Genomic DNA, 24,614 nt, shown 5'->3' with positions numbered 1-24,614 from the left:
AAACATTCTTTCCTTAATTTAAAACGCATTTTATTTTTCAAAACGAAAGTACTATGCTAAGTTGCTTAGTTGTATATCGCGTGAGTTGGGCTATAAATTAAACTGCAGACTGAAAAGGGACTTTTCATGCACTATTATGAAACGTTTAAACAACAGCTATCTAGTTGATTTTAAACCTTTTAACATTTAAGATGCGCACATGTAAATTCATATAAACTTCATATGATACAATTGTTCAATTTATTGATAGTATATTACAGCTTCCTGTTTCGTAATAGTCAATAACTTAAAGTATCTGATGTACACTCATGTATTTTGGGTTACTAGTATTGCACAATGATTTCAATTCTTTGCTTACTTCACTGGTTTTCATTTGAAGCCTTTCGCAAGAGTAATATATGATAATACAAAATACAAAACAAAACAAGACATACGCTCTGTCTGTCTGTCTTGTTTGTCTATATACACCTTAATTTATTGCAAATAAACTATTTAGGCCACGAATAATGGAAAAGTAGGAAATTTTATGCCCGGTTGAGTTGAAATAAAGAACACAGATTCAAATTGCAATAAATTTATCTGTGATGTATTTTTGGTCATTTTTTTAAATACCCTTGCAAATAAGAGCTAAATTAGTTGGCATCATTTAGCGTTATTTGCAATTGCCCCATCTTTGGATTATAGATTGTGAATACGCTGGGGGGGGGGAGGGGGGCGGGGGCGAGGATGCAATGGTCCTATCGTTGGCATATAGGTTATGAATACGCTGGAGTGCCGAGGATGCAATGGCCCGTGAATTGTCTAACTTATATTTACTTTGTACACCTTAAATATAAGTATATTTCCCTATTAAACAATAGCAATTACATACGTAATAGGACCAATTGTTTATTTCTTTGTTAAAGTTAACAACGAGGTTAACGTCATCGTTGTTAACTTTCATTTTTTTTTATTGCTCTTGGAGATTAAAAGATATATTTGTGATATGGAATATTTCTAACAAGATTATAGACAGCTTTTTCGTCTGTACTTGGTTTATTTAAATATAATATGTGAGCACATCATCAAATAGTTCACGTTTAAAAGTTAACAACGATGATTTTAATCACGTTGTTAACTTTAACGAAATTTTGATTAATAGGCCCATTGCTTAAAAGTTTCCCATAGAACGATACGAACGGGTCACACGACAAATACAACTCATATGTTGGGACCCCAGGCATTATTCTACATTTTCCACGATTTTCGAAAACTATTCCATGTGAATTCAATCTGTATCAGTAGAAATAGTCGATGGCAAACTATTGACAAGGCAGTTAATAGAATATCAGTCTTTGTTTCATTGTTATATTACGTTAGGTTTCATCTAAACACATCGATTTAAATGTTTCAGCTTAGGCATAAGGACAATAAAAATATTTGCTATATATTTTCATCCATCTTTTAATTTGGACGGGGTTGACATTTTTTCCTTTATTTTTTTCTAAACCATTTTGATATAGTGATTAATCACGCTTTCCATTTGAATTGCATGTTTTGAAAAACACACATCGGAAACAATAAATAACTTTACAGCCAAGTGTTTATTTAATATAGCATACTTATTAATTATAATTGTATGACCATGTATTTTCGCTTTTCAAGTGTTCAGTATTTGTGCCCTCCATAGCATAAATTTAAAGGTGATTTACTGTCCATAAAATGAATGGTTTTCGACATAAGATTGATGAGATCGTGAATCTGTACTTTGAGAGATGTTGTCACATTAACCAAAGATGTTTCATACGCAATTTTAACTAACAACAACAAAAACTCTCCAAGATGATTCTGTAAACCTCAAAAAGTGTTCGGATTTGTGACCTTAGCCAGTATGTTGAATGAGGACGATAGCGTCATACGACAAATACGACTCATGTGTTGGGACCCCACGTATGATGAATCAACATTTCCACGAATTTCGAAAACTATTCCATATTCAGCATGTATCAGTAAAAGTGTCCATGTCAAAATATTGACAAGGTAGTTTATATCAGATTTTCTTTCATTGTCATATTGCGTTAAGTTTCATCTAATCATATTGAGCTAAATATTAAGCTTAGACATAAGGCCAATTTAAATTAATTGCTTGATTTTCATCCTATTGTTTTCCAATTGGGGCAAGGGGTGACATTGTTTTGTTTTATTGTTCTTAAATGTTTCACCGTTGAATATGATTTGATGCTCTTTCTTATAACATAAGGGACCATATAACAGTACATATGTTTCAAGACTTACTTATTTGTTACATACATTACTTATTCATCACATGCATGGTATTTTTTTCTTCATTTTTTTCATTCTGTGTTTATAACGATGAGCTGTATATGCTTAAGTTAAATAAACATTCTGTTCTGTTCTGTTCTGTGTTTCTAGACGGGTCAAGAACAAGATGGTAACTATTCTCCTTGTTTACATATGAATGTTTTACATCGACACCATAGGCATAAATAAACCCCGTTCCCGTACAGTACTGGACCGATACGCAAATACAGACCCTAAAGTTCAACATTTTTATTTGCGTCAATTAAATTTAAGGGGCGGTGGAAAAAGAGGTGTGGGGGGGGGGCGCGGGTGAAAATATTGCAATTAATTTATGGTCGCCTCGTATACATGTGCACCATGATAGAAGGGCTGGGAATAAACTAAGAAGACAGAGTAATTTGGTTTGGATATGCACGGGACAATGTATCCCCTTTATGCTACGAGTAGATGCCTAGAGTCTTAATTGGGTCTTTGGTCCTACCGTATTAGGAAAATTTAAATAACACACATGAGCTGATCGGATAACAATAAATGGGAAACCGTAGGGAATATAGGCTGTTTTTCTTATTTCATATCAAAACGGATATCATTTCAGTCAGAACTAATATCAACGATTCTTTCCACTTCCATTGTCGTTGCTTATTTTCCCCCATTGTATCTGACCTATTTTCATTTGTAAGATGCTCAAGTTTTTCGCCATAAATGCCCGTTGAAAATGATACAGAATGTTGGCAACATTACATATACGGCATCTATTTGTCGTATTATATACAAATATCATCGTATTCGTTTATTTTTGCGACGACGTAGATAGGTTAAGCACCAACATCGAAATGTATGTTTTTCATTCCCTACACTTGTTAACTTCAGTATCATTGCGCTAGCTGTTTTGTCAATTTGGTGTTTTGCTGCTTTCGTCTGTGATAATGCACCTTTTGACCAAATATATTTCTTCCCACTATCGACGATTTTTTGCCCCAATAATAATTAACTCTCTCCAACGGCATTTGAATTGATTTTTATGGTCAGTCCACAAGATGCTGGTTTTAGTGATCCGTTATGGAATCATATGCATCCGTCATCGCTGGTTTGGATGGACTTTAGTGCAGCGGGTGTGTTTGTTTGCAGGGGCGGCTCCAGGATTTGACGTCAGATGGGGCGTAACATAGTGGTGTAGCCTTTGACTTGCGCCCTCTCTCAGAACCGAAATTTAGTTAGATTTAAGTGATAGAAGGGGGAGTTGGAATCGCCCCTGCGGATGGAAACATGGAAACACGCATGCAAGAGGAAGCTCTTGAGTTATTTATTTAAGCGAATGATGAGTATAGAACAGTATTTCGTATTGTTCATTGAACCAAAGTTATTTCAACAAGCATAAGTGAGGTCATTGGGTGGAAGTCTTGTACGAACAATTGATTTCTTTTCCGAACGAGTCCATATTGTCGCACGGCAGACAACAGAATGAGACATTTCAAATATGGCCAGTTTCTACGAACTGAGTCATACAGTACTTCTGTTTTTGTATGCGGTCTTGTTATTTATAGATTTAAGATAATAAAGCGGCGTATATAGACCATTACGGCCTTGTAGATTCTATCTATTGATTATACGATTATTACTATTATTTTGTTCGACAAACTGGTAAATAACTTATTTTGATAGCATTCACCGATTCACATTTCTTACCTCCCTTTGAAGTTTTCTTTCCTCATTATCATGTCGGACATATATATTAATGTTTTTTTTTTATCCCCTTTAACGCATGTAGCCTCTTCATCCGCCGGCGCGTGCACGTCGCGAAGAGAGCACGGTACTTCCTAGGATACAGTCATGATAGCTTTTGCCGACGGGGTCTCGAATGAGTCCGGCGGGAACACCTTTTGAATTGTCCACAATTATTATTCATAAACGTGCCGAGTGTGAGTTAAAAGCTGCACTCTCACAGATTTTGACCGTTTTGACAAAAAAAAAACACTCATATTTTTTTGTCTTGGAATGAGCCATTTTTACGAAAAAGTGAGCCCAATTTCTCGAAACTTCTTAAGTCCCTTATAACAAGATTAAGCTAAGCTCGCTATATTTGTTTTTCAATAATTTGCGTAATATTTAATGGTTTAAGAACTTCTATAATTTAGATAGGAATGAAATTTATGATAATCCCAATAAGACCGCTGACAAAATACATTACGTAATATATAATTATGTAATATTTTCGTTCGAAAATAGATGTTTTATTTCTAAAAGCGTTACTAACGCTTTAATAAAAAATGTTATTTTTTTGACCTTTTTTCAAACAATTAAGATCTGTTATATTGTGATTTATCTTACATGACTTCATTGTAGGGACTGTATGCCAAAATAAGCTGATTATAAGCCATTTTAAAGAAATGTCAAATTGTCCTTCAGTGAGAGTGCAGATTTAAGACTCAAGGCTGAAGGACATATCCACTCTTGCGCACAGTGGTCAGAAATTGGCTCAGTGTGAGCATTATTTGATAAGCTCATAGAGAGATGTACGTGAAGTTAGCGGTCTAGCGGCCTAGCGGCGTAAAGTTAGCGGCCTGGCGGCCTAGCGGCCTAGCGGCGTGAAGTTAGCGGCCTGGCGGCCTAGCGGCGTGAAGTTGGCGGCCTAGCGGCCTAGCGGCCTAGCGGCGTGAAGTTAGCGGCCTGGCGGCCTAGCGGCGTGAAGTTGGCGGCCCAGCGGCCTAATTATTTTTTCTATTTCCAAGCAATTGTTATTAAATGCGTTTTTTTTAAAACAATGATAAATCAAGGTTTTTTATTCATATAGTTACATAGCGGCCTTAAATTGTTATCTATTCAGAATATTTTTCTTTACCTTTTATTCTAAAACAATTTTAAATTAACTGTTTTATGCACAAATTATCACTCTGAAGCGTTTTTCAACTTTTTTTCAAAATAGTCGATCAAGCACTTCAGCGGCCTAGCGGCCTAGCGGCGTGAAGTTAGCGGCCTAGCGGCCTAGCGGCCTGGCGGCCTAAAATGCTATCCTATTTCAAAGCATGTATACATGCATTGTTTTCTAAAACAATGATATATTAAATGTTTTAAGCACACACTATCACTCTGAGGCGATTATCAATCTTTTTTTCAAAAAGTCGAACAAGCAGTCAGCTTTTCAAAGCATGTGAACATGCCTATCCTTCTCAAAAATATGTTGATAATCGCCTCAGAGTGATAGTCTGTGCATAAAAACAGTTAACATATCATTTTTTTATGAAGAAAATGCATGTATACATGCTTTGAAATAGGATAGCATTTTAGGCCGCCAGGCCGCTAGGCCGCTAACTTCACGCCGCTAGGCCGCTAGGCCGCTGAAGTGCTTGATCGACTTTTTTTTTAAAAAGTTGAAAAACGCTTCAGAGTGATAATTTGTGCATAAAAACAATAAATATATCATTGTTTTAGAAGAACAGGCATGTTTAATGCTTTGAAATAGCTGACTGCTTTATCGACGCTTTTGAAAAAAAACTGTTGATAATCGCTAATAGCTTCAAAGTGTTAATTTGTGCATAAAAACAGTTAATATGTCATTGTTTTAGAAGAAAATGCATGTATACATGCTTTGAAATAGGAAACCATTTTAGGCCGCTAGGCCGCTAGGCCGCTAACTTCACGCCGCTAGGCCGCTAGGCCGCTAGGCCGCTGAAGTGCTCGATCGACTTTTTTGGGGAAAAAAAATAAAAACGCTTCAGAGTGATAATTTGTGCATAAAAACAGTAAATACATTATTGTTTTAGAAGAACAGGCATGTTTAATGCTTTGAATTAGCTGACTGCTTTATCGACGTTTTTGGAAAAAAACCTGTTGATAATTGCTTCAATGTGTTAATTTGTGCATAAAAACAGTTAAAATGCCATTGTTTTAGAAGAAAATGCATGTATACATGCTTTGAAATAGGATTCAATTTAGGCCGCTTGGCCGCTAGGCCGCTAGGCCGCTAATTTCACGCCGCTATGCTGCTAGGTCGCTGAAGTGCTTGATCGACTCTTTTGAAAAAAGTTGAAAAACGCTTCAGAGTGATAATTTGTGCATAAAACAGTTAATTTAAAATTGTTTTAGAATAAAAGGTAAAGAAAAATATTCTGAATAGATAACAATTTAAGGCCGCTATGTATCTATATGAATAAAAAACCTTGATTTAACATTATTTAAAAAAACAACGCATTAACAATTGCTTGGAATTAGAAAAAAAAAATAATTAGGCCGCCAGGCTGCTAGGCCGCTAGGCCGCCAACTTCACACCGCAAGGCCGCTAGGCTGCCAGGCGGCTAACTTCACGCCGCTAGGCCGCTAACTTCACGCCGCTAGGCCGCTAACTTCACGTACATCATAGAGAGTTTAATTTTCCACCTTCTGTACCCTGTGCGTGCCGTAGGAGTGTATCTTATATTTGTTGCAATTATGCATGGATTACTTAAAGCTGCAATCTCACTGATTGAACGTTTTGACTTTTTTTTTGTCTTGGATCGAGCCAAATTTTGCGAAAATGCATAGAAACCAGTTGCTGACAAAAAATAGATCGCAGATATTTATATTTAAGTTCAAAAAATTGACGTTTTATGCATTTTTCTTCAACCGTTAGCCATAAAACATGAATTTTCGAACGGAAATATGAAAATCTGCGATCTGATCTTTTGTCAGCAATCCTTAATAATTGGTGTGCAGATATTTACGCAAATATTTGCTCTTTCCAAGAGAAAAAATAAAATAAAAAGTTGTAAAAACGGTATATCTGTGAGAATGTAGCTTTAAGCATTGAAGGAGAACATTATTGCATAAAATATATGTAAACATCTTATATGAGTAAACTTGTCTTAGTGAACATTTCATGTTTATATGGAGGAACATTATGCATAACATCAACATGCTATGTTAGAAGCAGACTATTTTGAGGTACTCACTAGCATAAACCCTGGTACCGCCCATGATATAACAAACCACATGCGTTAAGAGAACGTACAGAAAATAAAACTGTTGAACAAATATGACGGGACAACCATCCTCACTCAAATGACTCCGAAATGAAAACCGTTTTATTGGCGATAAAATGAAAATTCTAGGATCGAGCACAACATTAAAAAGAACGCTATATGCGTGTTTAAAGGCCCCAAAACACTGTGGACTTCTTTAAAGGCCTCAAAACACTGCGGATTTGTTTAAAGGCCCCAAAACACTGTGGACTTGTTTAAAAGGCCCCAAAACACTGTGGACATGTTTAAAGGCCTCAAAACACTGTGGACATGTTTAAAGGCCTCAAAACACTGCGGACTTGTTTAAAGGCCCCAAAACACTGTGGACTTGTTTAAAAGGCCCCAAAACACTGTGGACATGTTTAAAGGCCTCAAAACACTGTGGACATGTTTAAAGGCCTCAAAACACTGCGGACATGTTTAAAGGCCCCAAAACACTGCGGACTTGTTTAAAAGGCCCCAAAACACTGTTGACTTGTTTAAAGGCCCCAAAACACTGTGGACTTGTTTAAAGGCCCCAAAAACACACACTGGACTTGTTTAAAAGGCCCCAAAGCACTGTGGACATGTTCAAAGGCCCCAAATCACTGTGGACTTGTTAAAAGGCCCCAAACACACACTGGACTTGTTTAATGGCCCCAAAACACTGTCGACTTGTTTAAAGGCCCCAAAACACTGTGGACTTGTTTAAAGGCCCCAAAACACTGCGGACTTGTTTAAAAGGCCCCAAAACACTGTGGACTTGTTTAAAGGCCCCAAAGCACTGTGGACTTGTTTAAAGGCCCCAAAACACACACTGGACTTGTTTAAAAGGCCCCAAAACACTGTTGACATGTTTAAAGGCCCCAAAACACTGTGGACTTGTTTAAAGGCCCCCAAACACACACTGGACTTGTTTAATGGCCCCAAAACACCGTGGACTTGTTTAAAGGCCCCAAAACACCGTGGACTTGTTTTAAGTCCCCAAAACACTTTGTACATGTTTAAAGGCCCCAAAACACTTTGGACATGTTAAAAGGCCCCAAAACACACACTGAACTTGTTTAAAGGCCACAAAACACACACTGAACTTGTTTAAAGGCCACAAAACACTGCGGATTTGTTTAAAGGCCCCAAAACAGTGCGGACTTGCTTAAAGGCCCCAAAACACTGCGGACTTGTTTAAAGGCCCCAAAACACTGCGGACTTGTTTAAAGGCCACAAAACACTGTGGACCTGTTAAAAGCCCCCAAAACACTTTGGACATGTTTAAAGGCCCAAAACCACTGTGGACATGTTTAAAGGCCCCAAAACACACACTAGACTTGTTTAAAGGCCCCAAAACACTTTGGACAGTTTTAAAGACCCAGAACACACACTGGACTTTTTAAAGGCCCCAAAACACTGTGGACTTGTTTAGAGGCCCCAAAATACTGTGGACCTGTTTAAAGCCCCAAAACGCACTGGACTTGTTTAACGGCCCCAAATCACTGTGGACTTGTTAAAAGGTCCCAAAACACTGTGGACTTGTTTAAAGGCCCCAAAACACTGTGGACTTGTTTAAAGGCCCTAAAACACTGCGGACTTGTTTAAAGGCCCCAAATCACTGTGGACTTGTTTAAAGCCCCCAAAACACTGTGGACTTGTTTAAAGGCCCTAAAACACTGCGGACTTGTTTAAATGCCCCAAAACACACACTGGACTTGTTTAAAGGACCCAAAACACTGTGGACATGTTCAAAGGCCCCAAAACACACACTGGACTTGTTTAAAGGCCTCAAAACACTTCGGACTTGTTTAAAGGCCCCAAAGCACTGTGGACATGTATAATGGCCCCAAAACACTTTGGACATGTTTAAAGGCCCCAAAACACTTTGGACATGTTTAAAGGCCCCAAAACACACACTGGTCTTGTTTAAAGGCCCCAAAACACACACTGGACTTGTTTAAAGGCCACAAAACACTGCGGATTTGTTTAAAGGCCCCAAAACAGTGCGGACTTGCCTAAAGGCCCTAAAACACTGCGGACTTGTTTAAAGGCCCCAAAACACTGCGGACTTGTTTAAAGGCCACAAAACACTGTGGACCTGTTAAAAGCCCCCAAAACACTTTTGACATGTTTAAAGGCCCCAAACCACTGTGGACATGTTTAAAGGCCCCAAAACACACACTAGACTTGTTTAAAGGCCCCAAAACACACACTGGACTTGTTTAAAGGCCCCAAAACACTTTGGACAGGTTTAAAGACCCAGAACACACACTGGACTTTTTAAAGGCCCCAAAACACTGTGGACTTGTTTAGAGGCCCCAAAATACTGTGGACATGTTAAAAGGCCCCAAAACACACAGGACTTGTTTAACGGCCCCAAATCACTGTGGACTTGTTTAAAGGTCCCAAAACACTGCGGACTTGTTTAAAGGCCCCAAAACACTGCGGACTTGTTTAAAGGCCCGCAAACACTGCGGACTTGTTTAAAGGCCCCAAATCACTGTGGACTTGTTTAAAGCCCCAAAAACACTGTGGACTTGTTTAAAGGCCCCAAAACACTGCGGACTTGTTTAAAGGCCCCAAAACACACACTGGACTTGTTTAAAGGCCCCAAAACACTGTGGACATGTTCAAAGGCCTCAAAACACACACTGGACTTGTTTAAAGGCCCCAAAACACTGTGGACTTGTTTAAAGGCCTCAAAACACTTCGGACTTGTTTAAAGGCCCCAAAACACTGTGGACATGTATAATGGCCCCAAAACACTTTGGACTTGTTTAAAGGCCCCAAACACTTTGGACATGTTCAAAGGCCCCAAACCACTGTGGACATGTTTAAAGGCCCCAAAACACACACTGGACTTGTTTAAAGGCCCCAAAACACTGTGGACTTGTTTAAAGGCCTCAAAACACTTCGGACTTGTTTAAAGGCCCCAAAACACTGTGGACTTGTTTAAAGGCTCCAAAACACTGTGGACCTGATTGAATGCCCCAAAACACTGTGGACTTGTTTAAAGGCCCCAAAACACTGTGTACTTACTGTGGACCTGTTTAAAGGCCCCACAACACTGTAGACTAGTTTAAAGGGGCCAAAAGGTTTTCCATTATAGGGGCCATTACATTTAAGTAGCATTTTGTGATTTTTTAATAAGTTTTTCTCTTAAATGAAAATAAAAAGTAGACCTGGACTTTTTTATGTCCCATCGCCCCCCCCCCCCCGGATCCGCTAGTGAAAACGTAAATGCACGCTGATCTCCTTCTGTCACATGCTTGATACATTGTTTATACCACGGCTCTACCTATAATACTTACTTGATTTGTAATCATTCCATAAAGTTATATTTGCTTTATCTGCATAGTATTAATATTGCATTGATATATCGACGGCGTTTATATATTTATCTTTTCACAGATGTATGCTTATGGACATTATGTATGCATGTTTTTCTGAATAAACTATCAAACTATCAGTATTGTTTGTAACATCTCGGTACGATGTGGATCGTGTGAATAAACAAATGCGAGTTAAACTTAATGAAACGACAGAAACTCGCGATAACAATTCATTATTCGCAATAGGGCAAGCTATAAATAATATAAAGTGTATCTTAACTTGCGCAGTGATAACTGAATCGTGTGATATGTTCTAAGATATCTTTAACCACACGTTCAGTACAAAATGTAGGGCAAAGAATTGTCTTTATCGTAGTTAGACAGGAGACCCACAAGCGTTAAAATAGAAATGGAAATACCAATCCTTGGATTCCCAATATTTACAAAAATAACCACGGTTTTCCCATTCGAACCATTTTCGATATTTCAAACCTTTTGTATATAAGATAATTATTATTAAATACCAAATTAACAATACAATAAGTCGCAATATACACGGTATGGGGAAGTAGGCGCTGACCAAAGTATTCGAATCGAGATTTTAGAAAGAAGTCTATATACCAGCGCTTATAGCTGCGATATATAACCTGCGCTTTTCAAGGGAACGGCGTATATCTGCGTCAATGACTTAGACGGGATTCCAGTGTTTAGATATTGTTATAAATACCCACAACAAAATATTCTCTATTAAAAAGTGATACTTTGTCACGAGAGTGCAAAGCATGTATAAAGAATTTGAAAATAAATGGATACGAACGCCACATATTTGAGTTAAAGACGTTTTACTAATTGAATGAAACAAAATTACTTGCAAGAAACTATCCTTTCAGTTCAAAACTCAAAGCTATATTTTTATGTGGACAATCTTACAAGGGAAACCATAATATGTTAAAAATAACCACCACGACATGCAAACTTTAAGTCACTCGCAGTGAAATCATGTGGACTAATAGTACCTCGAAATTGAATAAGGGCCCGGAATCACAAAGCCAGAGCCCAATATTTCTGGAGGGGATGAGGGATAGAGAGGGAACGGAACTGTTATTTGGGACTAAATGTTCTTATGCATCCGATTCAGAGAGCAACAGGAGTTTTGGAGATATCTTGGAACCAAAGGGAATATGCAACGGTGCAATAAGAAATAGTTTGAAAAGAAAGATTACGGAAAACAGGGAGAAGAGTGGTTTGGGGCAAATAAAGATAAACGATGATGACCCAAAGACTTATCAGGTGAGGCAATAGTTCTGCATTTTTATTTGTTCTCCATCTAAGTGCATATCGTTTTTTTTTCATCAGGGGCGTTCCAGGATTTGATGTAAGAGGGGGTGTAAGTAAGTAAGGGGCGTATCCTTTTGACTTGCAACCTTCCCACATAACCTAAATTTATTTGGTTTAAAGTGTTGGCGGGGTGGGGGGTAATAAGTAATAACTTGGACGATTCAAGGGGTTTTGGTGGGGGGGGGGGGGGCGCCGGGTGAACCACAAGTGATCATTATTACATATAAATAACAGGATCTGAATATAAACTAGGTTAGTTTCACGGAAATGTAAAAAAAAGACAAACCATTGCACGCAGATCACATCATAATGGTGCATACCAGATAAAAACTACGAACAGGTGCTCAGTCATTTATGCTAAATTCATTATTAATGTCAAAATCTCCCCTTCGTACGCAAACCGCTCCTTGTTTTTTGTTTATGAAACGGCCCCGTGGTAGGCACCGGTCAGATTTTCACCCATAATGGAAAAGCCAAATTGATATGCTTTCAGTCTGTCCGTTTGGATTTTTCTGCAAAATATTTTCTCTTTTAATTTTCACCCATAGTTATATATCATAATTAATTTCCTTTTATGGTCGTAGATGTCGCCAGAAGAAGAAGAGAAGGACAGAAAGCGCCGAGAAAGCAACAGGAAGTCCGCCAAAAGAAGTCGGGAGCAGCAGAAACAGTCATACTCTGAAAATTTGAAGGTAAGCATCTTTCGCAATATCCCACCACGCGAATAATTTTGACCTAAATACTTAAAATTACTAAATACATATCATATTAATGCAACAGTCAATTGTAACCACGGCCCTCCCCGGTCCGGGAAAAGCGGGGACTTTGACTTTCGGTCCAGCCAACTCCCGGTAAAATCCCCGCCCTGCTGAGACAAACTGCTGTTTAAATCCCTGCCAAAAGCCCCCGCGCACCCCAGGGGCATCCTAGGTTAGGCCCATTCCCCGCTATTTTCGGCGCGAAAACAAAACCACCGCATTCCTTTGGCACTGCGGGGTTACTTGGAAGGTAAAAACACGGCCCATTCCCCCCACTATGCCTGGTATAACCCCGGACCTGGGGGGGGGGGGGCGTTGTTACAATTGACTGGCGCATAAGCACAGCGCCATTGTGCGGTCATATGGTATAGTCATTGAAAGTTATATGCACCGACTGTCTAGAATTTATATATATATATCGATTAATTAAGCTATTTTTATATATTAAAATGGCTTCCTATTTTATAATTCAAGATGTTTTTTTCTGCTAAAGCAAGATAAATTCTATAATAGTTATACCTGTATATAAATGTGTCTTAATATATTTAAAAATGTTTTCGCTTTTATTTTCATTGATAAGCTGAAAGAGGAATTCGAAGAAAAGAATTGGGAGCTTAAATCATCGATGACAAAAATGGAACATGAGAAGAAGAAAATATTAGACGGTCTTCGACAGTTCTTGCCGGAATATGAGATTGCGCTAGCGCTCCAGCGGGCAATTGAACTTGAATCTCATTCAACAAGAGAAGAACAGCCGCAGACCAACACAGAAGATAGTGTTGAAATGCCAACGGAAGACAATGAAAATGTCGATGTCCTAACAAACAATGGAGGGAATTACGAAATTCCAAGCAATTCTATTCTTGACAAACTTGCCATGGCTGAACCTGTAAATGAAATTTCGAGTGTTCAGTGTCCGACTGCGATACCAGTGATAAATGTTAGTGATTTGAAAAAGATTTTAAGCTTGCATAAGGGCACAAGCAACGGACAAATAATTGACTTTCATCAGCATAAAACTGGTGAATCTTTTCTTAAAATGCTTAATGATACAAATTGATTACAAAATGTATTTGATTTGTAAATAAATTTGATTTTTTTACAATTTGTTTCTATTAATTATCATCTGTTAATTCTTTTCTTTTTGAGACCTCGAGGGTCATTTTTATTTGCCCCGTAATAGGGGCGATTGTGTCGGAGCCATCCCCGAGGGCCCTTACATCATTCATAAACATGCAAGAACATTTATTACACTGTATATATGTAATTATCAAGTTTAAATAACAATTAAAACAGCATTCACTAGCGGATCCAGGGGCCGGGTGCACGCCTCCCCACTCCCTAAATCGTCCATGTTTACATTTCATTTCATTATAGGAGCTCAATCGAAATAATTAAAGTACGCTCACAACACATCATTTCGGACTTAATGAATTGTTAAAATAATTTTTGAGGAGTACCCCTTTTCCCAAATTCAAGTCAAATAGTTAGCACCCTTTTTTACGCCCCTTATTTACGCCCACAATGACATTAAAACCTTGCCCGTCCCTGGCCTTGGTCAGAAATGTTTACTGAACTGGAACTGAAATGTATACTCAGTTTTTATTTACTTATCTATATGCCTGTACATAATTTATCACATCCTCCAAAATTAAATATTTTGATGCAAACAAGAAGTATTTTCATGTTAGTACAAATAACAGTATAAATGCACATCTACGAAAAATATAACATCACGGATGATATTATTTATGTCGAATAAGTTACCTTTATTACAAGTGACAATTCAACTTATCTCAATATTCTTTTATTATATCATAGTTTACATGTAAGTAAAAGAATGTGAAAACTCAATATATCTACATGATAACACAGGTATAAAGAGGTGGGTTAACGGCGGCTTCAAAAGTGAAAATTTGCAATTAATGCAAAAAGATAAATTCTCCATTGATTGAAAACTTCCCTCAACGCGGGCAGGATCGCAAAATAGGCACACGTGGCGTTTCATTATCCGTCATTATAGTTTTGGGATCCCAACTAATAATGTATTTATCATTCATGTATGAGAAGGATGTGTTCTAAATTTGTGTCAGTGAAAGCCTATTATTAAGGTATGTACTCACCATTTACTTGTGTTTTATGCTTATCAGTCTTTTAAAAGAATGATAATTGTATACTCGTTTGATAAAACGAATTCTAGTCAGTTTCAAAATGAATTATGCTCAATGATTTTGCCACTTTTTGTTACGAAATAAAATGGGGGAAATCTATTACATGTGTAGTATTATTAAATGTAAGATACTGACGGCGCAAACCCATCAACAAATGTTGATATATGCTCAAATATTGTCTTTGATGTCCAGAATTTTGAATAGCGTTAGTAACGCTTTTCAACAAAGACTTGAAGCATAAATTATCCCTCAGTTTATTTTAGAGTCTTTGTGTGCGAGGAGTTTTAATTTGTTGTCAATATTCTATTTATGTCTTGACTCTACCGGCTTGGGCACGCTCCCCGCTTCAACATGGTTTTCTATACATGAATTGTACTTTTTTCTGCAATTCTGGTATCAAATTAAAAACTAATTATAATAATAGAATTTTCAGACGAATGTATATTATAATCGAATCGTATGACGTGTTTGTATTACAGAATATAATGCGCCTTCATAGGAACAGTTATGGCGCTTTTAATATGTCCACCGGTCAGCAAAAGAAGCCATCTATCGATAGAACGTAGTCACAACCATTGGTCATCGTCTGTTGGGAGTAGCAAGGAACAACAATTTAAGAGGTGTCCTGTGTCAGAGCATTTTAAACCAAGTTTTCATCTACCTGTGACTAGAAAGGAGAAAGAGAAAAACAGGAAACATAATGCTAATGCTAATACAAAAGCCATTCTTGAAGGAATTCAGAAACACAAGAGTGATATTAAGACACCTGAACCACTTAGGATAGCTGGATCACCAGGAAGCCTTAGCGACCCAGGCTGTTTGACATCCGAATCAGTTGTACAATCAACGCCTAGACCTTCGTTACCGACGTTTCTTGAAAATGAAACTCTTGACTCTACCGATTGCATACAAATTCATAGTAGTTCGGCGGATTCTAGTCCGTCCAGCTTTGAGGATAGCGATGAATACCTTGCACCTACTTTATTCTTAGATGTTGAAGAAAATTTTAGAACCGAATATCTTAATTTTAATAACAAAGAAGGTGAAAGCGTCAAACATTGCAACTATGTCAATTTAATTAAGGAAACGGGAATCAGATGGAAGAACTCGTCATTGAACAATGATGGTGAGTCAGGGGCAGGCACGCCGCTACCACTTTCACCAATGATTAAAGAAGAACTTAAACTTAAGATACAACTCCGGAGGCTAACTGAAGGGAAATCAGAATTGCCATTTATACATGCAGGTCCGAAGAAAACGACGTATCAGGTAAACAAGCTCTTTTCGATCAGGTTGATTTCATAATTAGTTAGCTATTGTATACATATATTTTTTTTATATTTTTGCAAACACTCAATTGAAGGGAAACCAGGATTCGGGCGTATCAGATAAACACACTGTTTTCAATCAGGTTTTTATAATTAGTTAGCTATTGTATACGCAAACACTCACTTGTTTTGTAATTAAACTTCGTTAGCTGCCTGAAGGAAAACCAGTATTGCCATTAATAGATCGGAGTGCTAGGACGTATCAGGTAAACTGTTAGGTCAGGTTGATTTTCATAATTAGTTAGCGATTGTTTACGCATTCACTCAATTCTTTTGTAATCAGACTAGTGTAGAGTTTCAACAAAATATATCGATGTTTGAGTAATTGTTCATTTTACTCTATTTTTATCAGCTTTCTGAAGACGAAATCCAACGCAGAGAAAGACGAATGCAACGTAATCGACAAGCTGCAAAAGAACACAGAAAAAAGAAACAACACAGAGAAACAGAATTGAAAAAGGTTAATTTTTGTTAAATTTCAATCCAATCTACATAATTTAACAAATTTTGAGGAAATTTAATAATTATTAAGGAAGGGAAATCTTTCGCATTGCCGAAGGTTCAGTTGTCTGCCCTTCTGATTTTGGCGCCTTTCCCACTTTTTCTTTAGTTTTAATCGGACGTGTTTTAAATTTGTGGTTTCTGCTCAATTAACTAGACTTAGTGATGAAACTTGGAATGAAACAAGCTCTTAATTTTTTTTTTGCTTTAAAGTACATGCAATAATGCACCAGTCAATTGTAACCACGGCCCCCAGGTCCGGGGGTATACCGGGGATAGCCGGGGAAAAGGGCCGTGTTTTTACTTTCCAGGTGGCCCCGTAGGGCCGGGTGACCGCGGTTGTTTTGTCATAGCGCCAAATTAAGCCGAGAAAGGGCCTTATATAGAGTCACTGGGGTGCGGGGGCATTTGGTCGGGGTTTAACCATCAGTTCGTGCCCACAGGGCGGGGATTTTACTCGGGGTTGGCTGGACCGAAAGTGAAAGTCCCGGCTATTCCCCGGACCTGGGGGGGGGGGGGGGCGTGGTTACAAATGACTGGTGCATAAACAACACAGTTTGCTACATCATATATGCTGTGCAGACAGGGGATAGTTATATGTGTGAAGGATGAAGCATTTATTATTTGTTAAGTAACTCTCATCGAATGGAGACGATAGCTGGCGATTAAACTTCCAAAGCATATAAAGGCGGTTTTTCCAGACTTCTGGACATTTCTGTGTGCATTTTTTTCATAGAAATCATTAAAATAATTTGAGTAATTAAATGCTGAGATCTCATAACCATGGTATTAAAAACGTGTCTGGATGCATTATTTTCTCAAATTGGTTAAAAGTAAAGTCTATGTAATATGTTGATTTCAGGCTGTGAATAAACAGATCGAAGAACACACGAAACTCCAACAGGAGGTGGCAACTCTTTTGAAACGACGTGACCGGTTAAAACACCTGCTGGATAACCATATGGAAACGTGTACAAGAGTCAAACTCTAATGATAAAAACGCTTACTTTGCTATTATTCTCTGTATTATTTTAATCCACCCATGTTATACAGCTTTCGTATACAAGAGTGTAATTATGACAGTATAAACTATCTAGTAATGTTCGATTAAAAACAGATTAACCAGCGTTCGTGTACAAGAGTCAAATTTTGTTTTAAAAAGGACTTCCTGTGCTACTATTCTCTATATTATTTCAATCAAAACAGATTAAACAGCGTTCGTATACAAGAGTAAAATTATGACAATATAAACTAGTAATGTTCAATTCACTACATATTAACAAGCCTTCGTGTACAAGAGACAAACTCTTATTTAAAGAAGACTTTCTTTGCTATTATTCTCTATATTTTTAGCGTTAGCGTTCGTATACCTAGGTCAAATATTGACAGTATTAACTATATGATAATGTTTTATTCACTACAGATTAAACAGCGTTCGTGTACTAGAGTTAAAATTTGATGATAAGAACTTTCTCTCCTACTTTTCTCAGTATTGTTTCATAAAACGCAGATTAAACAGCGTCCGTGGATAGCGTAGTGTTCATTTATCATGTCCATTCTTTTCAAAAATTTGAAATGCAGGTTTGAAATATTATGTAATTTTAAGAATTTCGATATACATATGATATTTATTCAGCGATCTCTGACGTCACTCTTTTCCCATAGTTTTCTGATATATAGGTGATATATAGGTGGCGCTGTTTTAAGCGCTTTCACTGTTAAGCGCGCCGCCAGCCGATCGGTCATTGTTTATAGTTTAAGTTCAATTTGACAAAAATGGCGTCTGGTCGTGCGAGAATGAAGAACGCGGTGGACGTTGAGGGTTCCATTCACGAGCTAGAAGAAAAGGGTGAGCTATTGTCCCGGGAATCGTATAAGTATCTATCATGTGTTTCCGGTTAGAAAAATCCGACCCGAGGGCAGCCTCGTTACCGGCTAACGCGCGTGCCCTCGGGTCGGATTTTTCTAACCGGAAACACATGATAGATACTTATATGATGTCGTTTTGGGGCGGGCGTCAAACTAGTGGATTCTGCTCAATTAACTAGTGATGAAACTTAGAATGTATCAAGCTCAAAATAAAGCATGTTTTTCGCAGTAAGTATTTACGTATGTAGCACAACCGAAAGAGACTAGTCGGCAATGGCAACTTGAAATATGTAGGAAATGATAATTTGTTTCAGTGTATGATAGCAATATATTTCACTTTGTGAGCACAAAAAGCCGTATTTTACGAGTGGCGTAGGTTTACCTTTGGTGCACATTTTATGCCAACGCTCTGTGCATGCTGACGTTTGATTTGAAAGTGAGGTTGGGCTAAACCTTCAAAACAGTGAATACTATCCAAATATTATTTCACTGTGTTTGAAACAGTACAATTACTATTATTAAACTGATATATCTGTATAAATCACCGGAAGGCATATACTGAATATAATTATTTTACTTTGTTAATATATTGCATGATATCTAGCCTAAAAGATGGTCAAAATGTATACATGATATTAACAATAAAAGAGAAGTTGTCTGGTTAGCGCAGTGGTTGGCGCACTCGCTTCTCACAAACGCTACCCGACCTGGGCGCATGCGAGTAAAGACGTTTAAATGTTTTTTCCAGCTTCTCCAGTTTTCCTCACAACATAAGACCACCCTCTCGCGCAACACCGTACCATCGAGAGTGACTTAACATACGTTTATGTAACTTCCTTCATAATGGTTCATACAAATAGATAAAGTTTAAACTAATAATAATACACACGATTAATTAAAACACAGTTTATAGTTTATTTCCAAATACATCTGACCAAAAATCCCCATACGTTTACATACTTAAGCTACGAAACCGGTTTCTAAATATAGTCAAGCCAGACTTCATCCATATAAGGAACTTAACAAAATATAAAATATAGATACCGCAAATCATGCGGCCAAACGATAAAGCATCAATATAGTAACATTTAAAGGGGCCATACACCGTTTGATGAAATAGAGAAAAATAGAAGAAAATTGTCGAAAACTGACATAAACTTGGAATCGATGTGTAAAATGCATTGAAACTTACTACCTGAAGTACCACTTAGTTTACAATTAATTTAGTTTTCGCATTTTTTTCGATTTTTTTCCATTAAAAAGAGTACTAAGTATGTTTACCTAGTAGAATTCATTCCTTATGCGTGATTGGCTAGTCGATGTTATCACGTGATATTACCAAATTAGGAATAAAGCTTAAATATCCCAATTGTTTAGGATAAGCCTTCGTAGCACAGTGGATACAACACTCGATTTTTTTTACATTTTTTTTTACAATTATGATATCATAGAGTAAAACATTTTATCAAATAATTGTCCTGAGATTCGTTACAGAAAAAAACTTTTTTTGGTGCCAATCTGGTGTCCAGTCCCTTTAAGCGTGAAGTTAAACACTTTCATCATCTCAGATAGCACTTATACATATTTCTCACACAATATTATGATTCAGGGAAGTTATGGTATCTACACAATACGAATATGAACCTTTAATTGTATGACACATGACATCTAGCCATGTTATTACTCTATCATTTTAACTACTCTATAATCTAAGAACGTTTTTTTTTTGTTTATTGCAGTTCAAATGGCCAAATTTAACATGCTTTAATATGATTTATCAAAATAAATACCATAATGAGTGTTTGATACCGATTTCAATATTATCTGGTCCCTGATTTTCGAACAATAGTAAGTTCGTAAAGACAGGTTCAAGCTAATCACACCACTTTTGTTTGATATAATTTGTGTTATTTTCAAGAGTTTGGGGCGTTTAAAGGAATACTTCAACCTGTAACGCTTTTTCGAGAAATCCGCATCACAAAGCTTTAAGCAAATACAAAAAAAGCTATGTCATGGGAGTGAATCAATACAAGCATAACATGAATCGTAAATATGATTACTTCCCTTTAACCATTAGTTAGTAGTAAACGAAGTTGAACAGCTGGGATCCCGAGTGGGAAACCAAGACCAAATACCGACGCAATAGCGTTTTATTTACACAAACCTGTTTAAGACATTACTACTGCGTGCTAGTATGAAGTTTCGTCTCATCGTTAGTATTTTCGTGATATTGGGGTCATGACTAAATTCAATAGCTGTTTCTTCTTTGTGAAGACATTTTCATCAAACAAGAGCAACCCATTTTGATGCGAAAATTGTATTTTCTTTTAATCAAGGATTGAACTTTACTGAACGTTCCAAGGCGGTACTTAGAATACTTGATAAACACCCATAGTTGTTTTTATATATTATATATGTAGTGTGTTGTTTGTGGAGTTTAGTGCTGTAGTTCCATGTTTCTTGTTTGTGATGTTTTTTTTTGTGTTCTATGTCTTTGGCGTAGACCTTGTGCCATTAAACGGGGCTTATGTTTAAACTTTCGACTACTGTACTTGTTTCTTTTTTCATATAGATATTGAATGATTTAGCATTATAGTTCATCGGTGTGTGAAAAGAATTCGTCAGTGCACGGTTAGTAAACAACGAATGACTTTACGATAGTCCGTGCTCAAACCAAATATTTTCGTAAACATACCGCACTTATAAGATATTGTGTGCTTATACTTACACTCATTCTTTGCATGATGATTTTGTGAAAGTCGAAAAACATCACTGAAAATGACGCTTCCAAAGCAACTGAACGCAGTATTTATTTGGCTGTTTGAACAGCGGTTGTGACATTGACATCGCTTGTTTCATCGACGTCGCATACAGTTTGCCACAATAAATGTCATTTGACCAATCACAAGAGTCGTTTTAAAAAATGGATTGCGGGATTAATGTCATTATCGGGGTATGAATGCAATTGGACTGGTCAAGGACTCCTCGCGTACTTTGACTAGCCCAATGGCGTTCATATCCCCGATAATGACATCAATCCCGCAATTCATTACTTATATTTACACCAATAGTTAATAACTTTATTAAAGAATTGTTTAACAAATACTTCCTTTCATTTAAGAAACCCTTTCAGTAATCCGTTCTTAACCATTCTGTTCTGTTCATTCTGTTCATTTAAGTTGAGGTGTATATATTTTGTGCTATAAATCAGTTATTCCGAAGTTGTTGTGTTCATCGAATATGAATGCTATTGAATGGATATGCGTCCATCTAAGAAAGCGCAGTAAAGAGTGAACATATTCCAAAAATTGGCATCACTTAACACATTATAAGGAATAAATGTACAGGTGTATTGGTCTTCTACACATTTGTACGAAGTTTCATTTCAATATCTTGAACAGTTTAATGCTCTATTGACCAAAGGCCAGAAGAGCTTACGCCGTGGCGTGGTGTCTGTGGTCCGTGTGACCGTGCGTGCGTCCGTAAACACTTGCTTGTGAACGCGATCCGGTCTCCGGTCTTCAATTTTGATTGTATCTTGTTCAAACTAATATATTAGTAACATATCCACGAGAGCTTGGTTTCTTTCTTTAACCAGCTAAATTCATCCATGCATTACTGGATCATGGTCCTTGAAATGCTGCAGCCCTACTAAAAGTATTCTGTAAGGGAGACAACTTGTACAGAGAGTTGTGTATAAGTGTAGTGTTCATCTCCCTTTGCCCCTTGTAAAACATGGCGTTTACTGATTGCGTCCCTCTGAGTATGTACATGCTTTGGATATAAAAATATCAAAACAGTCATTCCAGTGGAGCATAGGCAATCTTGGGCCTCTTATTTGTTTTGTTCGAGGTTAACGTTTTGGATTCCGACGGCGTAGACAACAACACCGAAATATACGAATACCTAATTGTTTTCTTCAAAACTCAGACGAGCTAATATGAATTAAAGAGCAGATATTGATACGGTCCATTGTGTTTGCTTAAGAGAATAATGACAGGGCATTGTATACTGCGTTTAATAGCAAAACAGTATTGATTTTTTTTTAATTGCTATTGTTAAATTATTTTAAATGAATTGTGTGACAGTTGGACGCATTCAGATTTAATAATACGTTATTGTTCTTCTTTGTTCACATGAATTCAGGCAAATATTATAGACATTTATACACAAATCACAAAAAACAAAACACATGTGTTGAGACACAATTGATTACAACATTATCGGAGTCTATTAAGCTATATCAAATACATTGAAGATTAAGACAAACATACTTTTTGGCAAAACAATTGATCACACTCGATAATTTGCACGGTTTAATTTCATGGATCCTGGGCCCGTTATTGGTTCAGACTCAAACCTGCAAATCTTAATGTCAATTTACTAAGCATAGCAATTTGGTTGTGAACTCTGTTTCAAAAAGATCACTTATATTAACATGTACTTTTTAAAACGATTGTAATTTTGTTTCTTCACATTTTAATATCTTCATTTTTAGTCTGAGTCAAGGGTCCGACTTTGAACTATTCGAAACATGGACCCTGGTAACCTGCTCGTCACAGATTGACAAATACGGGAATCATTTGACTGTTTTCCCAATGAAAAGTCCGGTTGACCGGGTATTACTTTCGTTCTTTATATTAATACAATGGAAACTGGAATCATTTGACCGTTTTCCCGATGGACAGTCCGGGTGACCGGGTACCACAGTCGTTATTTATAGTAATACAATTGAAACGGGAATCATTTGACCGATTTCCCGATGGACAGTCCTGGTGACCGGGTAGCACTCTCGTTATTTATATTAATACATTGAAAACCTCATGGACAAGCTAACATTATTTGTTATAATTTCTTGTATTGTTGCATTGATGTTTTGTAACAGGTTTAAGTTATGACATGATCAATTTACACATTTCTCAAATTCAGAGAAAATCTATTTTTATCTTGAAAAGAAATAACCAGAAAATGTCGACTTGTATATAGCATGCAGAGCAGCAATAAACATAATGTTGTTATAGCAACATGAACTCTATGAATATAAAAGCGATCAGTTTTCATCTTATAATTGTCTAGAACACATATCTTGTCAATATGCAGGGGCGTAGCTAGCCATCTATTCATGTGGATTCTAAATTGTGCTAAGGAGCTTCGGGAGCATGCCCCCCCCTCGGAAATGTTTGAAAAAAAGGTGCAATCTGGTGTATTCTGGGCGTTCTGAGGTGCTTTGTTTAGTTCTGGAAAATGGACAGTTTTAGGATCATCTAGTCAAATACAACTGCAACTTTGGCTGATTGTTTTGTCAGAATCATGTGGATTCAGCCGCGAACTCACGTATAGGCAGCTACGTGCCTGATATATCTTGAATGTTATATTGTTTTGGGAATTTATACTAGCATTGTTATTCAGACAGAGACGTTTAGAAATTGATTCACAAGTCCAAGATATTTCAAACTGGTATTAACTCAAATTAATATAAATCATTTGTTAAATGTATACCTAAGTTTTAGGGTAAAAATGTCTGTTAAAATAATGTGTAATTCAATGTCATACATAAGGTACATGAAGAGTGTATGTCATACATAAATGCGTGTCACATTAAATGTACATGTTCTCAAATGTGTCCGCGAATTATGCATATAATATTATACTGAAATAACATAAACAGGGTTTGATTAAGCTGCGCCAGAACGGAATAGTGTCATGTCGGTCAGTTTTGGACCGATTTATAACATATTAAAGGTATGACCAATCCATGCCAGAACGGAGTAGCGCCATGTCAGTCTGTTTTGGACCGATTCATATCATACTTTAGGTATACTCAACCCGTGCCAGGACAGAAAAGTGCAATGTCGGTCAGTTTGACCGATTCATAAGACAAACAACCTTGGAACAATTCCAGCAAAAGCAGTAACCTGTTATTTCATTATATGGACCGAATGTTGGTGTCATTTAGATATAATGAAATCCCTAACAAAAACACAGCATTATTTATCAAGACAAGGAGAAGAATATTCTCTTACTTAACAAGATTTAAAATTCTGAATATGTCAAA

The 24,614-nt window shown here is 37.1% G+C and overlaps 1 protein-coding gene across 2 annotated transcripts; it reads left to right on the top strand.

Moving 5' to 3' along the window:
- The first annotated feature begins 11,149 nt into the window (after positions 1–11,149).
- Positions 11,150–18,221, top strand: LOC128224504 (uncharacterized). 2 transcript variants are annotated; one of them, XM_052934372.1, is made up of 6 exons: positions 11,150–11,884; positions 12,517–12,624; positions 13,271–14,801; positions 15,341–16,130; positions 16,542–16,649; positions 17,553–18,221. In XM_052934372.1, the coding sequence occupies exons 1-3, from the start codon at positions 11,594–11,596 to the stop codon at positions 13,748–13,750; spliced, it is 879 nt and encodes a 292-aa protein (XP_052790332.1). In that variant the 5' UTR covers positions 11,150–11,593; the 3' UTR covers positions 13,751–14,801; positions 15,341–16,130; positions 16,542–16,649; positions 17,553–18,221. The 2 variants fall into 2 exon arrangements, with proteins under 2 accessions (XP_052790332.1, XP_052790323.1); XM_052934363.1 differs by lacking the exons at positions 11,150–11,884; positions 12,517–12,624 and having other exon boundaries at positions 14,379–14,801.
- The last annotated feature ends 6,393 nt before the right edge of the window (positions 18,222–24,614 follow it).

The sequence above is a fragment of the Mya arenaria genome, chromosome 2 (genome assembly GCF_026914265.1).
Source record: "Mya arenaria isolate MELC-2E11 chromosome 2, ASM2691426v1".
NCBI lineage: Eukaryota > Metazoa > Mollusca > Bivalvia > Myida > Myidae > Mya > Mya arenaria.
This window is presented reverse-complemented; position numbering and strand designations above follow the sequence as displayed.

What these genes read in the sequence shown, in the direction of transcription:
- LOC128224504 (XM_052934363.1), top strand. Translation starts at nt 15,369, where the DNA reads ATGGCGCTTTTAATATGTCCACCGGTCAGCAAAAGAAGCCATCTATCG. An exon ending in CGAAGAAAACGACGTATCAG is followed by an intron (nt 16,131 to 16,541) that starts GTAAACAAGCTC and finishes TATTTTTATCAG; the next exon opens with CTTTCTGAAGACGAAATCCA. An exon ending in GAGAAACAGAATTGAAAAAG is followed by an intron (nt 16,650 to 17,552) that starts GTTAATTTTTGT and finishes TGTTGATTTCAG; the next exon opens with GCTGTGAATAAACAGATCGA.